The sequence below is a fragment of the Sarcophilus harrisii genome, chromosome 1 (genome assembly GCF_902635505.1).
Source record: "Sarcophilus harrisii chromosome 1, mSarHar1.11, whole genome shotgun sequence".
NCBI classification, from domain to species: Eukaryota; Metazoa; Chordata; class Mammalia; order Dasyuromorphia; family Dasyuridae; genus Sarcophilus; species Sarcophilus harrisii.
The window spans coordinates 494,916,287-494,933,867 of record NC_045426.1 but is presented as its reverse complement, the minus strand read 5'-3'; the positions used below and the strand labels follow the sequence as shown (position 1 = coordinate 494,933,867).

General features: G+C 32.1%; 1 protein-coding gene across 3 annotated transcripts in view; it reads left to right on the top strand.

Annotated features, from left to right (window-relative positions):
- The window catches only part of YES1 (YES proto-oncogene 1, Src family tyrosine kinase), a 79,582-nt gene that overhangs the window by 44,606 nt on the left and 17,395 nt on the right, over positions 1-17,581 (top strand). For all 3 annotated transcript variants that reach the window (XM_031946567.1, XM_031946566.1, XM_031946568.1), the window contains exons 3-8: positions 5,892-5,991; positions 7,220-7,318; positions 9,457-9,560; positions 9,657-9,806; positions 11,918-12,073; positions 13,437-13,616. In XM_031946567.1, the coding sequence (XP_031802427.1) occupies positions 5,892-5,991; positions 7,220-7,318; positions 9,457-9,560; positions 9,657-9,806; positions 11,918-12,073; positions 13,437-13,616 (789 nt within the window). The remainder of the gene's footprint in view (positions 1-5,891; positions 5,992-7,219; positions 7,319-9,456; positions 9,561-9,656; positions 9,807-11,917; positions 12,074-13,436; positions 13,617-17,581) is intronic.

The window sequence follows — 17,581 nt, the reverse complement described above, 5'->3', positions numbered from 1 at the left end:
AGAGATTAATATCTAAGTTCTCATATGCCTAAGAAGTGATTTTAAACTAGAACTTGAATCTGCCATTCTTTATCCTATAATACAGCCCTATTCCCATTGCCTAGAAAATCCTTCCTTCTAAAGTTAAATGGTGTCAGAGTTTTTCTTAATGACAAATTACCCATAAATTCCAGGTTTCTGAAGTATGATTTAATAATTTGGAAGCAAAATTCACTTTTAAAAGTCAAATGAATGAATGATAACATCAGTAAGATGATGTAGATCACAACCTATCCTTGCCTACCTGATCTATGTCACCAGTCAAAGGAGAACTCCTCACTACCCCATCTACCTTTAGAGCATGTTGTCCTTTCTTGTAGACACAATTCTAACAAGATTGATTATTAGATTCTGCAGTCCACAGCACATTAAAAAAAAAAACAAATTAGAAGTGGCCAGAATATGTTCGTTTGGAGGGGATGACTATCTCCAGAACTAATATTAAATTGGCAGTATTAAAAACTTGTAACTGAAAATGTGAGGGAAGAGTCTTAAAAGCTTTTTAAAAAATCACTGGTTGTTGAATCATTTCAGTTGTATACAACTCTTAATTATTCCTTTTTGAGATTTTCTTGGCAAAGATACTAGAGTGATTTGCCATTGTCTTCTTCAGTTCATTTTACAGAAACTAAGGCAAATAAGGCAAGAAATTAGTCAGGGTCACTTAGTTGTTATATGTCCAGAGTGGTATATGCTTATGTTATGTTTTATAACAGTGGAATAATGAGAGCCAGTAATGGTGGTGCAGAATCATACAATAGCTTAACTTTTGTGTGCTTTGTGTTAAAGGTGATGTAGGAAATGTGTAATAGGTTTTAGAAAGATCTCCATCCAAAATAATTAGAAAAATGTTTTGCATTTAAACATAGTAAATCTTAGCTGTCTGGAAAATTCACTTTAAGTGGAATATACAATTCTGTTACATTGAAAGATAAATGTATTGGTGGGTATTTATTTTCCTATCTCAACTTTGCACAATTTTGTTTTAGGAACAGGGAGCAGGAACCAAATAGGAAGAGAAAAACAAGAGTGTTCTGGAAACTCATTCTGCTTCTAAAATCTTGTTTTTATATTTTATAGTATTTTTATAAACTGATAGTTATTCTTTCTTATATGTTACAACCATTGCTTTTTATATTTTAAAAATACACAGTAGAATACCAGCAAACTAATTAAACTATTAGCATGCTCATTAAAGGATAGTAAAATAATAATTAATATCTGATAGATTGAAAATTTCAGATTTTAAAAAAGTTTAATTTTCTACTTAAAACGCTCAAAATAGAAATTTTCCATAATATTTAGCAAAAAACAAAAAAGGGTTCTGTGTGAAATATTGTATCCCTGTTTCATTTTCCTTGGCTTAAAAAAAAAAAGTCTTTTATTCTCCAATTACATGTAAAAACAATTTTTAGCATTAAAAAAAATGAGTTCTAAATTCTCCCTCCCATCCCTCCCCTTTCATTGAAAAAGCAAACAGTTTTATATAGGTTGTGCATATTTATTCCTGTAAAATTTTCACATTAGACAAGTGAAAGCAAAAACAACAAAAAAAAAAATCCCAAAAACAATAAAGAAAATTTTGATCTGCATTCTAACTTCTGCATCGGTTCTTTCTCTGGGGATAGCTAGCATTTTTCATCATAATTCCATCATAATTGCCTTGGGTTATTGTATTGCTAATAATAACTAAGTCACAATTGCCTGTTACTGTATACAATGTTCTCCTAGTTAATTTTACTTTGCATCATTTCATGTATTTCCAAAATCATCCTACTTGTCATTTCTTATAGCATAATAATTTTCTTTCACAATCATATACCACAACTTGTAAAGCTATTCCCCAATTGATAGGCATCCCCTTAATTTCTAGTTCTTTGCTATCAGAAAAGAGCTGCTATAAATATTTTTTAAAATATAGACCTTTTTCTTTTTTTTTTTTTTTTTAATCTCTTTGGAATGCAGACCTAGTAGTATTATTGCTGGATCAAAAGGGTATGCATGGTTTTTATACCCTTTTGGGCATAATACCAAAGTTTCCTTGCCTTTAAAAAAAAGTGTATTAAAAATTCTGCAGGTTACTTTCAAAACTTTAGCCTTTTCTGTGCTTCCTTGTGAACTTCCTCCTTTTCTGTGTATTAAAAAATGTTTCATTGATTTGGTGTCACTATTGCTGATTATACTTTCCAATTGCACTTCCCAATTAAAAGCCAAAAGAAAGAAAGGGGGAAAAAATAAGCATATTCAAGAAAAATCTCATATGGAAGCCATGCCCAAAAATAAATGTTTTTTTTTTTTCCTACACCTAGAATTCATCCTCTCTGGGACAAAAGGTAGATAAAACTTGCTTTTGCCGTAAGTTCTCTCTATAGACATGGTTGATCATTCAGTTAATTAGAATTCTTAAGTTTTTCAGAGTTTGTTTTTCTTTACAATGTGTTGTCTTTGTATAAATTATTTTCTTGGTTTTACTCACTTCATTTTGCATCAGGTCATAGTCCCTTGGATTCTGTGAAATTGACTTGTGTTGTGTTGTTCAACCATTCCCACAGTTTGTGGATAACTTCTTAGATTCTAATTGCTCTTTTCTGTCTCTATATCTTTGCCTTTTTTTGTTTTTTTAATCCCCTCTTTGTAATCAGAAGCTTTGTTTTGCTGGTAACTTCTATGTACAGTATTATCTTTCCTTTTAATCACTCTCTCTTCCATTTCCCTTTTTTTTTCCCCATGTAGAGTCTGATGTATTTCTACATTTCTGTACTCTGTGTGTGTGTGTGTGTGTGTTCAACCCTCCTTTGTCATTTCAAATAAGAGTAATTGATTTCATTCCCTCCCTTTTTCTTCATGATTATATATTCTTTTCATCATGTACTTGTTAGGAAAAAATAGGCTCTACCTCCTTTATATTTTCTGTACTACTATATATGCTTCATTTTCTTTGCCTTCTTCAAATAACAAAACAGATTTGAATAGAGCCAGTCTTGTATGTCGTCATCCCTCCTATCCTCGTGGTTTTTTTTTTTTTTTTTTGGTTTTTTTTTTTTGAAAAAGTTAATTTTTTTCACTCCCTTTGAAGACATTAAAATTCTGAAAGGATACATGTTTCTTCTCCCTCTATTATATAATGTTATCTTTTAGCCCCTTCCAATTGCTCAATTAAATTTGCCTTTCTAGGTTTTCCTGGATTCTTATGCTTAAATATTTCAGTAGTTTCTCATTGGATTTCTTGATCATTCAAGAAATGTTCAGACTTCAGGTTTTTGCTAGAATTAGGTACATGAGAGCTTGGGAGATCATCTTATTTAGGTAGCTTTGTCTGAAAGTTTTAGAATTCCTGTCTTCGGTTAATGTTTTGACATAGAAGTAGTTTATCTCTTGTATAAATATATTCTATTACTCTGTTGTGTTAATGTTTTGTTAATTCATTTGTGATAGTTAATTTTTAAAAACAGAATCCTAAAATGACATTTTATTTTATAATCTTAAATTGTTAACTTGCATATTAAAATGTATTCATTTTATTTTTAAGCATATTATATCTTCTCATAGGTAAATGGTATGTCTTAAATAATCTTATTAATTTCTTACATGTGTTGCTAAAATAAGGATTCTTGGTACGAAAACATCAAGCTGTGGAATTTATAAAAATAAAAAGATAAGTTACAAAAATAGGAAGATAAGGCATCATTAGTAAATAAAGTTCCTGATTGGGTTTTCATGTCCATAGTATTTGGAGGAAAACTTGCCCTCTTCTCAAGGTTGAAATTGTGTATTGACTAGTGACCTCTATCAGTTTTTAATTTGATTTTCTGGTTTCATAGGATTTAATTCCTATAGTTTCACAGAATACCCTTTTTGTTCCCCCTATAACCTTAGCTTTGTTGAATCTCTGATCAATCATTGCGAGTACTCTCTGCCCTTGTGCAAACTGCAACCCTCAACATCCTTATCGTGGTGAGATTGATCCTTGTTCTATTAAGATCTCCCCAAAATACTGGAAGTTATGTAGGTCTTGGGTATTATTGCAGCACTCAGACTTTGCAGCTTTTCTCCTGGGCCTTCCTTTCTCCCTCCACCCCTTTATATGACTACTCCACATCCTTTTGTAACCATCCATTTCCTGGATAATATCTTTTATATGTAGTCAATTCTTAGTCACCACTTAATAATATACTGAAGATCAATTATTTACCCTCATTATGCATCTCTCCATTGCCCTTTGAGTTCCCTGCAATTTTTATTCTTTTGGAAATCATGGTATTTACAGTGGTAGGCATCTATATAGCATCAATAGGAGAATATTGATATTTTTTTAATGGGAACAGTCTGGGATTATTGAAAGTATTATATAGTTTCCCACAACCATCTTAGGCTATGCTCTTCCTCCAATTCAATTCTGAATCCATAGGTCTAAAATATACATACTAATGGAACTGCAATTTATAATCTGGACAGTATGTTTAAGCTCTTAGTTTAATAGTAGACTTCAGCAAGCATTTCTTGAGAATTTGCTCTTTGCTAGGTACTGTACTAGATGCTTGAAACAAAAACAAAACATTCCCTACTCTTAATACACTTAGGTATGTGATTAAGTAAAAATTTTAAATATATACAATTAATACAAACTAATTTTGAGCGTTAACAAATAATGGTTTCAGGAAATCCATAGGATCATAGATTGAGAGCTGGAAGGGGCCTCAGAGACCATTGATTAAAAACTGCCTCATTTTACATTGGGCTGAGAGTTTAAGATAGCTCCATATATCTAATAAATATGAAGCTGGATTTGATCTCAGTTATCCCTTAACTTAAGATCAATCTGCCCTGATTCTGACTTCTGCTGGGAAGGAGATTTGAGCTATATCCTGAAGAAGCCAAAGATTCCAAGATGGGAAGTTGGGGAAGGAATACTTTTCAGACTGGGGGGATGGGGAATCATTTTCAGGAGTAGAAAATAGAATGTTTTCTATTTGTGGGCCATCAATCTCACTGGAATGGATGGTGTGATAAGCTAAATACTGGGAATAGAAATACAAAGAATGAAATATATCCCTACCAGAAAGAAGCACTAGCGTTTTAATAAATTAAATTAAATTAAATTTATTTAACTTAACAAACATATAGAAAACTTCAGAATTTATATAGAGAATCCCTTTTCTATTTACACTATTATAGGACATGAGGTTCACTTTGGTTCTGTTTAAAGTAAAAATTGAGTTAGATGAAAAACATGGATCTATCTATATTACATTTAACTTCTGTTGGTCTTAGTTCCCTCATTTATAAAATGAGGAGATTGAGCTAGACATTGTTCTAAGGATTCTTCAAGCTATAAGAACATTTACCTGGTTTTGTCTATTTACACTATTATAGGACATGAGGTTCACTTTGGTTCTGTTTAAAGTAAAAATTGAGTTAGATGAAAAACATGGATCTATCTATATTACATTTAACTTCTGTTGGTCTTAGTTCCCTCATTTATAAAATGAGGAGATTGAGCTAGACATTGTTCTAAGGATTCTTCAAGCTATAAGAACATTTACCTGGTTTTGTCCATTTAATATTGACTATGAAATAGTCATTGAACAAAACTGTCTCAGAGAATTTTGAATGATGTTAAAATACTTCTGGTAAACACTTATGAAGGCAAGCCTGTAAAGATGTTTTTTGCCATACTCAAATGTTTTTGTTTGTTTGTTTGCTTGCTTGCTCTTAATCAACCCAAAATAAACCTAGAATCTCATTTTCAAAAAATTAGATTGGGGCAAGAATCAAACTTTGAACTTTTTTTTTGATGAGAGTCTTCTGCTGTCCTATACAGTTTGCCTATGTATCATTTTTTTCTCTTTTAGGTGGTGTTACTATATTTGTGGCCTTATATGATTACGAAGCTAGAACTACAGAAGATCTTTCTTTTAAGAAGGGTGAAAGATTTCAAATAATTAACAATACGTGAGTGTTATAATATTTCATTGGGAACTACTATAAAGTCAGCTTGTGATAATCAGTATTAGTTGTACTAATAGTGGTAAGAGACCTATAATAAATCAAAATATTTAAGGATAAAGTAATAGTATAAAGCCTTTAATATTAGTTAATAAGATGATAATTTCAGAAGTAATATGGCTAATAATATTATAATTATAGCTGTAGCTCCAGGACACTATGGGGTTTGATGCGAACAAGTCATGTCTCCAATCAACCTAGTACTTTACACTGATAACCTCTAGTCAAACTTCTGTATGATTTGTATTTCTTTGTTTTACTTTAAATAAAATTCATCATGTAAATTTTAGACATGGCTTGTTATTTTTTTCTTTCACCCTCTCATTCCTCAATTCCTTTTCTCTTAGCATTAATCCATAATATACATTTGAAATATATTTAAAAATACTTATTTAAGAAAGTTTAATTTTCTTTCTAAATGGTTTTCCTGAGGAAAGGGAAGTTTTCCTTACTTGTTCCCTCTTCTTTTCAGTTTCAGTTAAACTTGACTTTTTTTTTTTAAGTTATGAAAGTTTTTCATAGTGAATGCTGTAATTCATAAACATGATTCAAGCATAACAACCCAAATACAATTTCAGGAAAGGATGTATTAATTGCCTTCATTATTTTTTTTATTGAGAAGTTTTATATCTTTTAAGAAAAATGTTTTAGTTTTTCCAGTTACATGTAAAAACAGTTTTTAGGATTCCTTTTTAGAGGTCAAATCAGTTCATTCAGCCTTTATTAACCAACTCTTTAGGACATCATAGTAGCTGTCAAATTAATAAGTAATTTCTTGACTTGGTGAAGTTTATATTCTTTTTAAGGAAAGAGAATATGCAAAGAAGGAAAAAAAATACAAGATAATAAATAATAACAACTGAGGAAATCAGAGAAGCTGGCTCCTGATCTGAACCTTGATTATTTTATTACACCACAACTGAAATAAAAAATAATATTGCTAGTTTATAATAATAATATTACTAGAATATAAAGATTCCTTCTATGTCTGAATTCCTTTGATTTGTGTAAGTTATTTTAGTATAGCTAAGTATGAATACTAATCAGATTAATAGAACAGCAAAAATTGAAATATATCTCTTCCTACAACTTGAAATGGAAAATAACATTGCATGTGTTATACTTGGTTATTAACATATCTACCTTGTAATAATTGCTGTTGTGTTTGTTACAGGGAAGGAGACTGGTGGGAAGCAAGATCCATAGCTACAGGAAAGACTGGATATATCCCTAGCAATTATGTAGCTCCTGCCGACTCCATTCAGGCAGAAGAGTAAGACACAATCTCATGTTTTATTTATACCTTTTCAAATGTGTTTCAACATGCATTCTACAATGATGTAATGACCACAAAATTTTATGCCAATATTAATACTGCTAATGTATCCTATTAATACAAGATGTTATATGAAACTCAATAATTCAGTGATAAACACTTAGAGTACGATCATAAAAAATGATATTCAGGGAAAATTTATTTTAAAAGATACAAAAAATCAGGGATCCTTTGACAATCCAATAGTAGCACATCCCTCTCCCCTACATTTAGGAGCCATTTTTATGTTCTGAAGTTTTAGTCATATTTAAAAGTTTACATTCTATCCCAGGTAATTAATGGCAAGATTAACTTAAACTGAGCTTATCACATAAACTGCATGTCTTGTGATTTCTTTCTTGTAAAATAATAGAAAAGAAATTTCAACAAACCATTTAATTTCTCTAAATCTCTTTTTTTTTTTCTGTGTGCAATAAGGATTGCATTGTATGCATTCAAAGATCCTTTCCAGTTCTACATTATTTATAATAGTTCTTAAAGTTCTGATTTTCTTAAATAATTAAATAACTATACACATATATACATACAAACATATCCATTATGCACATGTGTGTACACATTTTTTCATGTATACACACGCACATTTATAAATTACAATGCAGTGGATACAGTGTTAGATTGTGATGCTGCTCCTGTGTTACTAGCTATGAGAATATAGGCCAGTTATATAATTTCCCTGAACCTGAGTTTACTCATTTATAAAATGGGACTAATAGTAATATACAAAATACTTGCCACATAGAGTTGTTGTAAAAAGCAAATGAGATCAAGCATGTAAAATTCTTTGTAAACTTTGAAATGGGGTATAAATTTCAACTATATTTGTACTGTTAGACATGCTTTTCATTTTAGCCATTATATAATATTCTGTGTTTCAAATAAAGAACAAAAATTACTTTAGTTTTATATTTCTTCCTTGTACAGAAAGGGTGACAAATTTGGCTATTTATATTTGTCAGAAATGATCAGTTTACTCTTAGGAAAATTTACAGGAGTAAATTACTTTATATATAATTTTTCTATTTACATAATATAGTTGTCATTAATTTATTGCATTAATGTGTACGTCTAGAAGTAGGTTGGAATAAAATCTTAGTAATCAAGATCCTTCCTAATAAAAAATTATCAATAATTTAGATATAATATTAGTGATTCTGATTGCATTAGATAATTAGATACATATCCATGATATAGTATGGATGCTACGGCTATTGATGCCATTGTAATATCTCCTGCCACATTTTCACTGTTCTTATTTGGTGTTGCTGTTAACACAGACGACTCCAAAGTTATTCATTCTCTGCCATTACTGTTCACTAGTATACTATGGATGTTTTTATAATTTTAATTTCTGCTTATATAATACTTACTATTTGGTTAAAGATTTTTGTATGACATTGGTCTCAAAAGTTTTCTTTTCTTCATGATACGGTATTTTTTGCTGTGATGAATTACAGCATTGCCATGAGAGAGTCAGAGTTTTACATGTATTTTGGGGGTGTAAGTTCCATAGAATTTGCAGCACACCTTGCTAATCACCCTTCAGCATAAATGAATACCACTATCTGTAGAGTCAATGGAAGCTAGGTGAAGCAGTGTGTATAGAATACCAGGTTTGAAGGCAGGAAGACCTGAATTCAAATTTGACTACAGTTACTTAATAGCTGTGTGATCCTGAGTGAGTCATTGAACCCTGTTTACCTCAGTTTCTTCATCTGTCAAATGAACTAGAGAAGGAAATGGTAAATCACTCCCAATAACTTTGCCAGGAAAATCTCAAATGGGGTCACAAAAAGTATTTAAGATAATTTTTAAGTATTTTCACCTATGCCAAAAATTAACATGAAAAATATTTAAAATAACTTCTGTATTTAACTGTTTAGCTTTTCTTATATTTTCAGCCACCTGAAATTCCTTTTTTCAAACCAGATACTTAATGACTTAAGCCACTTAATGTGGCTTAAAAATAAAGTGGTATCTATCCAAAATTGATTTTTTTTTTCCTCTGTTGTTTTGTTGTAATTTTCCTATCTTTGGCTCTATCTTTATATTCTAACACATCATTTTTTCCTCAGATGGTATTTTGGCAAAATGGGCAGAAAAGATGCTGAGAGACTACTTTTAAATCCTGGGAACCAGCGAGGTATCTTTTTAGTAAGAGAAAGTGAAACCACCAAAGGTATGGTCCTCACTAAATTGACATTTCAATAGTTAAAATAGTGTTTTATATAATGGCATTTTAAGAAAGATACAATAAAAGGATTCATTTTTTTAGGTGCTTTTTCCCTTTCTATTCGTGATTGGGATGAGATAAGGGGTGACAATGTGAAACACTACAAAATTAGGAAACTTGACAATGGTGGATACTATATCACAACCAGAGCACCATTTGATACTTTGCAGAAATTAGTCAAACACTACACAGGTAGGTGAATACTTAAACTAACTTTAAATTTTAAAATATAAGATTAGTAATGTACCTTCAATATGCTTCTTCAACTGCACCCTCACTGAAGGAAGATGGTCCTTTTATTAGTCCCAACTTTGTTCTCCACAGAAGCTATTATAAATTTTTTCCTCACTCACCCTCCCTTTTCACTGAAAAAACTAAGGCTATTTGCTCTTTAACTACCATTCTCTTTATTTCATAATTCTCCCATTTTCTCCCCCTTTTTTCTGATGTCTGCAAAAAAGAAGATCTAACCCTTCTCCTTGACACTTAATCTTTTGGGTCTATTCCAACAGATTGTATATTCAGTCACACCCTTTTCAGATTTTCAGCTTCTCCTAATCAAATGGTTCCTTTCTTACTGTCTTTAAACAAGCCCGAATCTTCTCCATTCTCAAAAAATCTTCAATCAGTCCTACCATCCTCTCACCATTTAGGTCTCTTCCATTTCTCAGCCAATGTTCTTGAAAAAGTTGCCTATTTGGGGGTTTGCTTCCTATTTTATTACTCATTTCTTCTCTCTTTACAGTCTCACTTCCTGTAGTATCATGCAATTAAATGTTTTCTTCACAATTACTAACAATGTCTTCATATTGCCAAGTTTAATGGGGGTTTTTTCAGTCTTTTTCTGCTGCATTTGACAGTATTTGTGCTATGTTCTTTTACATATGTTCTCTTCTCACGACTCTCTGCTGAATCACTTCCTTACTTGTCTGGCACTTTCTTCTCATTTTCCTTTGCTACCTCATCATTTACATCATACCTTTTAACTGTAGATATTCCCTAAAATTCTAACCTAGGACTTTTACTCTCATGATGACCTCATCAGCTCCTAGTTTATCATGTCTCTACAAATGAATTCCAGATGTATATCTGACACTAATATGTCTAACAGTGAAGTCATCTTTTCCTCTAAAGCATTCACTCTTATAAATTTAGCAATTTCTGTTGAAGATGTCAGTATCCTTCCACTCTTCCAAATGTTTAATCTTGGCTACAGATACAGATAGACTCCTCTCTCCATCTCTTGCATCTAACTCCTCTTCATATAAACACATGCGCTTCAGCACAGATCTGACCATGTGACTCTCCTTATTCAACTTAAGCTACTTTGTTTTACCTCTAGGATAGGGTTCTTAACCCAAATTTTGTTGGATTTTTTTTTTTCAATACTTTGCTAACTGTATATTTTTTATACCAACTATATTCAGTGTAATTTAACTTTGTAATCTTATGTACTTTATGCATTTAAAAACATTCTGAGAAGTGATCTATTGGCTTCACTAGATTTGCCAAAGGTATCCATTACACAAAAAAAAGACTAAGAAATATAAACTGCTCTGTTTAGCTTTTGAAAGCTGCATAATCTGACCCCAGCCCTTTTTGAGCCTTATTAGATTTCTCTATTCATCTCCTACACTTTGAGATCAGCCACATTGAGCATCTTTCTGTTTCTTATACATAACTAAGTCTGGGTGTAATTACTACTGGTTATCTCCCATGTTGGGAATATACTACCTCTTTTAACTTTCAACCTCATAGATTCTCTTTCTTTCTTCTCTTAAGATATAGCTCAAGCATTATATGAGTGAAATCTTTCCTAATTTCTTCAACTGCTAGTTCCTTTGTTTCCTCTTAGTTATTTAAGTACTTTTATGGATTTATTTTTATTCACTTTATATTATGTTGTTTATGTTTTCTTATGTAGTTGTTTCACTCATTAGAATATAGACTGAGTAGATACTGTTTCATTCTTTTCACTAACATGCTCAATGCCTAGCACAGTTTATGCATGCACTTAATAAATACTTGTTAATTATTTGACCCATATTTTTATATAGATGTTTCTGAGTAAGATTAATATTGTATTGCTTATATGTTTATATGAAAGTTTGTCATTTAAAATTTTTATTAAAAGAGGAAATAAGCTTTTTTTTTCATGATTACTATGTTCTAAACTCTATATTCATTGGATTTACAAATATTACCTCATCTGATAAGAATATTCATCAGTAGATTTTACAGTAGTAAAAGCTCAAATTTCCTAAGTAATGAAATTTCAAATGAACTTATATTTAATTCTTCAGAACATGCTGATGGCTTATGCCATAAGTTAACAAGTGTGTGTCCAACTGTGAAACCTCAAACACAAGGTTTGGCAAAAGATGCTTGGGAAATTCCTCGAGAATCTTTACGTCTAGAAGTTAAATTGGGCCAAGGATGTTTTGGTGAAGTGTGGATGGGTAAGAAGCAATGACTTTTTAAAATTTTTTTGCTCCAAACCTGTGATTTCCTTGGTGAGGGCAATTCTTCCAAATGGAATCTATTGCCACTAAATAGTAAACCACCCAATTGTATTATTTTATTTGGAATATTTAGATATGAATTAAAATGTTATAATTGAAAGATAATTAGAATGTTAATATTGAAAACTGACCCTGCTGGCTAATGTATTAGCAGTATATAGCATATAGTATAGCAAAATAATAAGTGAACTAAAAATACTGATTTGTAGCAATTTGGCACATCTAAATTAAGAACTTTAGCGAATGTTAGCACTGCTTACATCAGGAGGAGAATTTTCTCTCAGCACATAAGGAGAGAGAGAAAGGTATAAAATTCTCTAGCTAGTTATAGCTGATAACAATAGCTAACATTTGTATAGCACTTAACACATACTAGGCACTGTGCTTTATGGTAATTGTCTCATTTGACCTTCAGCAAGAAGTAGGCAGGTAGGTGCTGTTATTCCTTTTACAGATGAGGAAATGAGATAAGCGATGGTTAAGTGATGTGCCCAGGGTCACAAAGCTAGCAAGTATCTGAAACTGTATTTGAACTCAGGTCTTCCTGAGTCTAGGCCCTCTACTTATCCACTGTTTCAACGGCTGCCTATATGAAATGTTGTCTAATGAAGAAAATAAGACTAACATTGATGGTGTAGGAATGTATTGCAACATAGAATCAGCATTTTCAAGTTCAGAGTCCTGTAAAGAATACAGCTATTACTTGAAATGAATCAAGTTTGTTGGGGAGCTATAATTTTGTCACTGTATCTCTTCCACTGACACAGATTACCATTCCTCTGTAACTTAGTAGATGTTCATTAAACATTCCTGTAACCAAGATTTATTATATGAAAGCCAACTAAATGATAAATTTTTTGAGGACTTAGTGTCCTCAGATACCAAGCATCCTTTAGTGGGATTGTTCTTGAGCCTTTTCTAGCTTGGTAGAGTTTGTGCTCTGCTATCATGATCTTTAAGAACTCAAGGTCTTTCTCAGAACATCCAAGATGAGGCATTGGGGCAGTATTTAAGTGAAGGAGTACTATTTTTAATAATATCGTTTAAGGGCATTTTTTTTTTTTTTTCATTTCAGCAGCCTTGTAAGTTAGGATAATCAGTCTGTTATGTGATAATTGCTCTTTTATGTAATTAGTAATATCCCCATACTTACCTTTTTTTCTTCTAAATATCTCAATAAGACTCATGTCATATAAAATTTGTAGCAGTTACTTGTTTTATCTGCTACTCAATTTGACTTTTGCTACTGTTTTCACCATTAAACTACTAGAGAAAATAACAGAAGTTATTGTTTCCTTAGGAACGTGGAATGGAACCACAAAAGTAGCAATCAAAACACTGAAGCCTGGTACAATGATGCCAGAAGCTTTTCTTCAGGAAGCTCAGATCATGAAGAAACTAAGACATGATAAACTTGTTCCCCTATATGCTGTTGTTTCTGAGGAGCCAATTTATATTGTTACTGAATTTATGTCAAAAGGTATGTATCCATGATGAATAGAAATGAAGGTATTTTTATGACATTCAAAAAGTTTTTAAAAGACTATTTTGAGATCATGTTATTTATATATGTAAAATTTTTATCCTGTTAATGTCTCTAAAAAAATGTTTTCAACAAAGCAGATTTTTTTTTTATATAGGCATATGAAATTTGGTGGTTTTTCTAATGGGAAAGAGATTTTTACCAGTCATTTGGAAAAGTTTGGAAGAAAAGTAAAAGTTTCGAATGGGAAAACAGACTGAAAAGGTGAAGGGGTATATATAACTATAGAAATGGAATGATTAGAAAAATATGATAAAAAGAAAGATAATTAGAATAACGATGCTATAAGAATGAAAAACTAAAGCATCAAGGGAAAAAAGCTCTTGTCTTTAGAGCCTAAAGCAAATCAAATTGGATCTCAAACAAACCAGGGAAAGAACTTTGGTAAAATATATGGATGGTCCTTGATTTAAATACTTGCAGATATCTCAAAATACAAATAACTACCTCATCCACATGACAATTGGAACCCCATTTCACTATCATATTCAATACTTCCTCCTACCCATATCTAATTCGAACCACATAACATAAATCTGGAGAAAAGTCTTCAATAAAAAGAACATAGTTATTGAAGAAAGTTGAGTAAATTCCTAGGGTTACTACCTTCTTTCTCTCTTATTCTTCCCAGAACATCTTCATTAATCCCTGAGGAATTCATTTTAGAATGCCCTAGATTTCTGTGAATTAGATGTCCAGATTAAGGTTTTTAGAGGAGAGGAAGAGGGAGTAAAGATAGAAGTGGGAATGCATCAACAAAAACTGAGAAAAAGAAGCTGGTTTAGTTGATGGTGGTTTTTTAAGTTGTTTGTTTTTATTTTTCAAATAAGTATTTTTTAAATGAATCTGCCCATCCACTACCTGCTCCTCTTTCTCCCCCTCACCCCTATACAAATTAAAATAAAAAATATATAATTCAGACATGTGCAATTTTTGCATTTTAAATTCATCACTTCTTTTGTCAGGTATGTGGCATGTTTCTTCATTCTTTTGGACTTGTGTTTTTATTGTTGCATTGCTTCTCAAAATTCTATTTTGCTGTAATATTTTTATTATTTAATAAATTGTTTTCCTGGTAATTCTCACTTTACTCTGCATTAGTTGATAGTGTTTTTTCCAATTTCCTTCAAAATTACCAAGTTCTTCATTTCTCATAGTGCCATATTATTCTGTTGTGTTCATTTACTATAATTTCTTTATAGGAGGGTCTCCCCTCCTTGGTTTTCACTGTCTGAGTACTATGAATCAACCAATCAAATATTTGTTAAGAACCTACTGTATGACAAGATACTGTGCTATGCTCTGGGGATAAGAGGCAAAGGAAAGCCCCTGTCTTTAAAAGAGCTCTCAGTCTATTGGTTGAGATAACAAACAAACCAGATCCAGGATAAATAATTGAGGGAAGGCACTGGAATTAAGAGATGTTGGTTAAGGCTTCATTTAGGAGGTGGGATTTTAATTGGCACTTAAAAGTAAAATCATTGAGTAGTTAGAATTGAAGAGGAAAAGCATTCTAAGGCATGGGGGACATCCAGAGAAAATGTCTGGAGTTGAGAGATGGAGTATCTTGTTCATAGATGAGTCAGGAGGGCAGTGTATCAGTGAATCTAAGAGTGAGGGTTAGATAGAAGATAAAACACTAGAAGGGGAATCGGGGAAGTATAGGAGCTAGAATGTAAAGGACTTGGAGTGCCAAGGAGAGCATTTTGTATTTGATCTTGGAGGCAATAGAGAGTTATTGGAGTTTATTTGTTAGAGTAAGAGGACTGGACTTAGGCTTTAGGAAAAGCACTTTGCCAACAGAATAAGAGGTATGTTGCAACAAAAAGAACATCTATAAATATTTTTGCATATTATCGATCCTTATCCTCTTTCTTTGATTTCTTTGGGATATAGGCCTAATAGGAATATATTGGATGAAAGAATATATACAGTTTTATAACTTTCTGGGCATAGTTGCAAATTTCTTTCCAGAATTGCTAGTCCCTACAAATGTTTTCTTCTTTTGTCTTTTTTTTTTTTCCAGTTTTATAATAAGTATGAGAGAAAACTTCAAAGATTGTTTCAGTTTGCAGGGTTTTTTTTTTTTTGCATTTTATTAGTGATCTAGATTATCTCTTCATATGCTTGTTGATAGATTGGATTTCTTTTTCATAAAACTGCCTGATCATCTTATATTTTGGCTATTTATCTAGTGGGGGCAGTAAGTGGTGCTATCATTACTTCCCATTTTATAGATGAGGAAACTGAAGTGGAAAGAAATTAGGTGACAAAGTCAGGGTTCCATAGCTTTGGGATATCTTGAATCCCAGTCTTCCTAGCCCAGGACCCAGCACTCTATCCATTGAGCTACCCAGATACCAATATAAGCAGACCCAAGAGAGGAGGAAAGCACTTAGCTGCCGGTGATGAGTTTGTCATCCAACTTGAACTATACCCTAAGGAACAGAAAGAAGTAATATGGGGTTGTAAATGATTTCAGAAAGGTCATTGAAGGTGACAGAGATATCCTAGAGTTAGAATTCAGTAAATATTATCCCAGTAACCTTAATTTTGATTCCAGATAATAGAGAAAACATAGTTAGAGAATTCAGGTGAAAGTTCAGTTAATGTTTTGCTGTATCAAATAAAAGTGCATTCCCTTTAAATGCCCACACATCTTTCCTAAAAATCATTCATTCTTTCTAATTATCCTCTCTTAGTATTATTCTTTCTACATGGTCAAATATTAACTCTAGAGATATTTCTATTAACCAAATTTAGTCAGATTATTTTTCCTTATTTGTCTAATCATTACCCCAATATTTCAGGGAGAAGTTTTGATGCTCATGAATGTTTAGGTGTTTTCAGTCTTAGCCAACTTTGTGATCCCATTTAAGGTTTTCTTGGCAAAGATACTGGGGTGATTTGCCATGTCCTTTTCCAACTCACTTAAAAGATGAAGAACCTGAGGCAAATGGAGTTAAGTGACTCTACCAGGATAACAGAGTTAATGTATAGGGCCAGATTTGAACTCAAAAAGAGAGGAGTCTTTCCTGATGCCTAGTCAGTAAGGTTCAAATCCGGTGCTGTATCCACTGGGTCACCTAACTGCTCATCTCCTGAATAGGTTCCTTTAGAATGTAGTTAAGCCGTTGAGAATAACTAAGTACTGTTAAAGCCAGCAGTGCAAAATTTGATAGCATTTTCAGTTGTCATCTTTCTAGATTACCTTATTTTTTGATACTGTTAATTATCCATTTGTAGATATTTTCTAAATTTAGTTTAATTCAAAAAGAATTTAATTTTGTTCCTTCCACATTGCAATTTTCCCTATCATGGTCAGGCTAGAATCAAAAATTAAATGGAATGGAGGCGGGGAGGGGAGGATTTTCAAAAGCCACAGACAACACAGAGATTAAAATATATAACCTAAATTTTACAATAAGGTACTATAAAAACCTCATAAAAGAAAAAGAAAAATTCAGATAGCTTCTCTGGTACAAAGAGAGAGCCAAAATATTTTACTTCAGTTTTTCAGATCAAAGGGACACTGTGCCCTTAATCCCTGCAATGTGGAAGGGATAAACTATCTATAATATACCAAGTTCTAGGGCAATTGCTAGATTAGAAAGTAGAACCTGCTATTCTAAGCTTTTGAGATACTGTTTTCTCCTGATTTACCACCTGACTACTTATCACTAGTGCTCTTTTGTTGCCTCTTTGTATGCTGTCTCTGATTCCTTATGTTCTCAGTCCTATGTCATGGGCCATCTTCCCTCTACGTGTTCTTTCTGGGTGTCCTTAGCTTTCAAAGAAGTAGCATATTCCAGATTCTGAGTCAAACCTCATCTTTCTGTGGCAGAAAAAGAAACCTAAAAACTATTTTATATGCTTTCTCATTTATTTTACCGCTTTATATT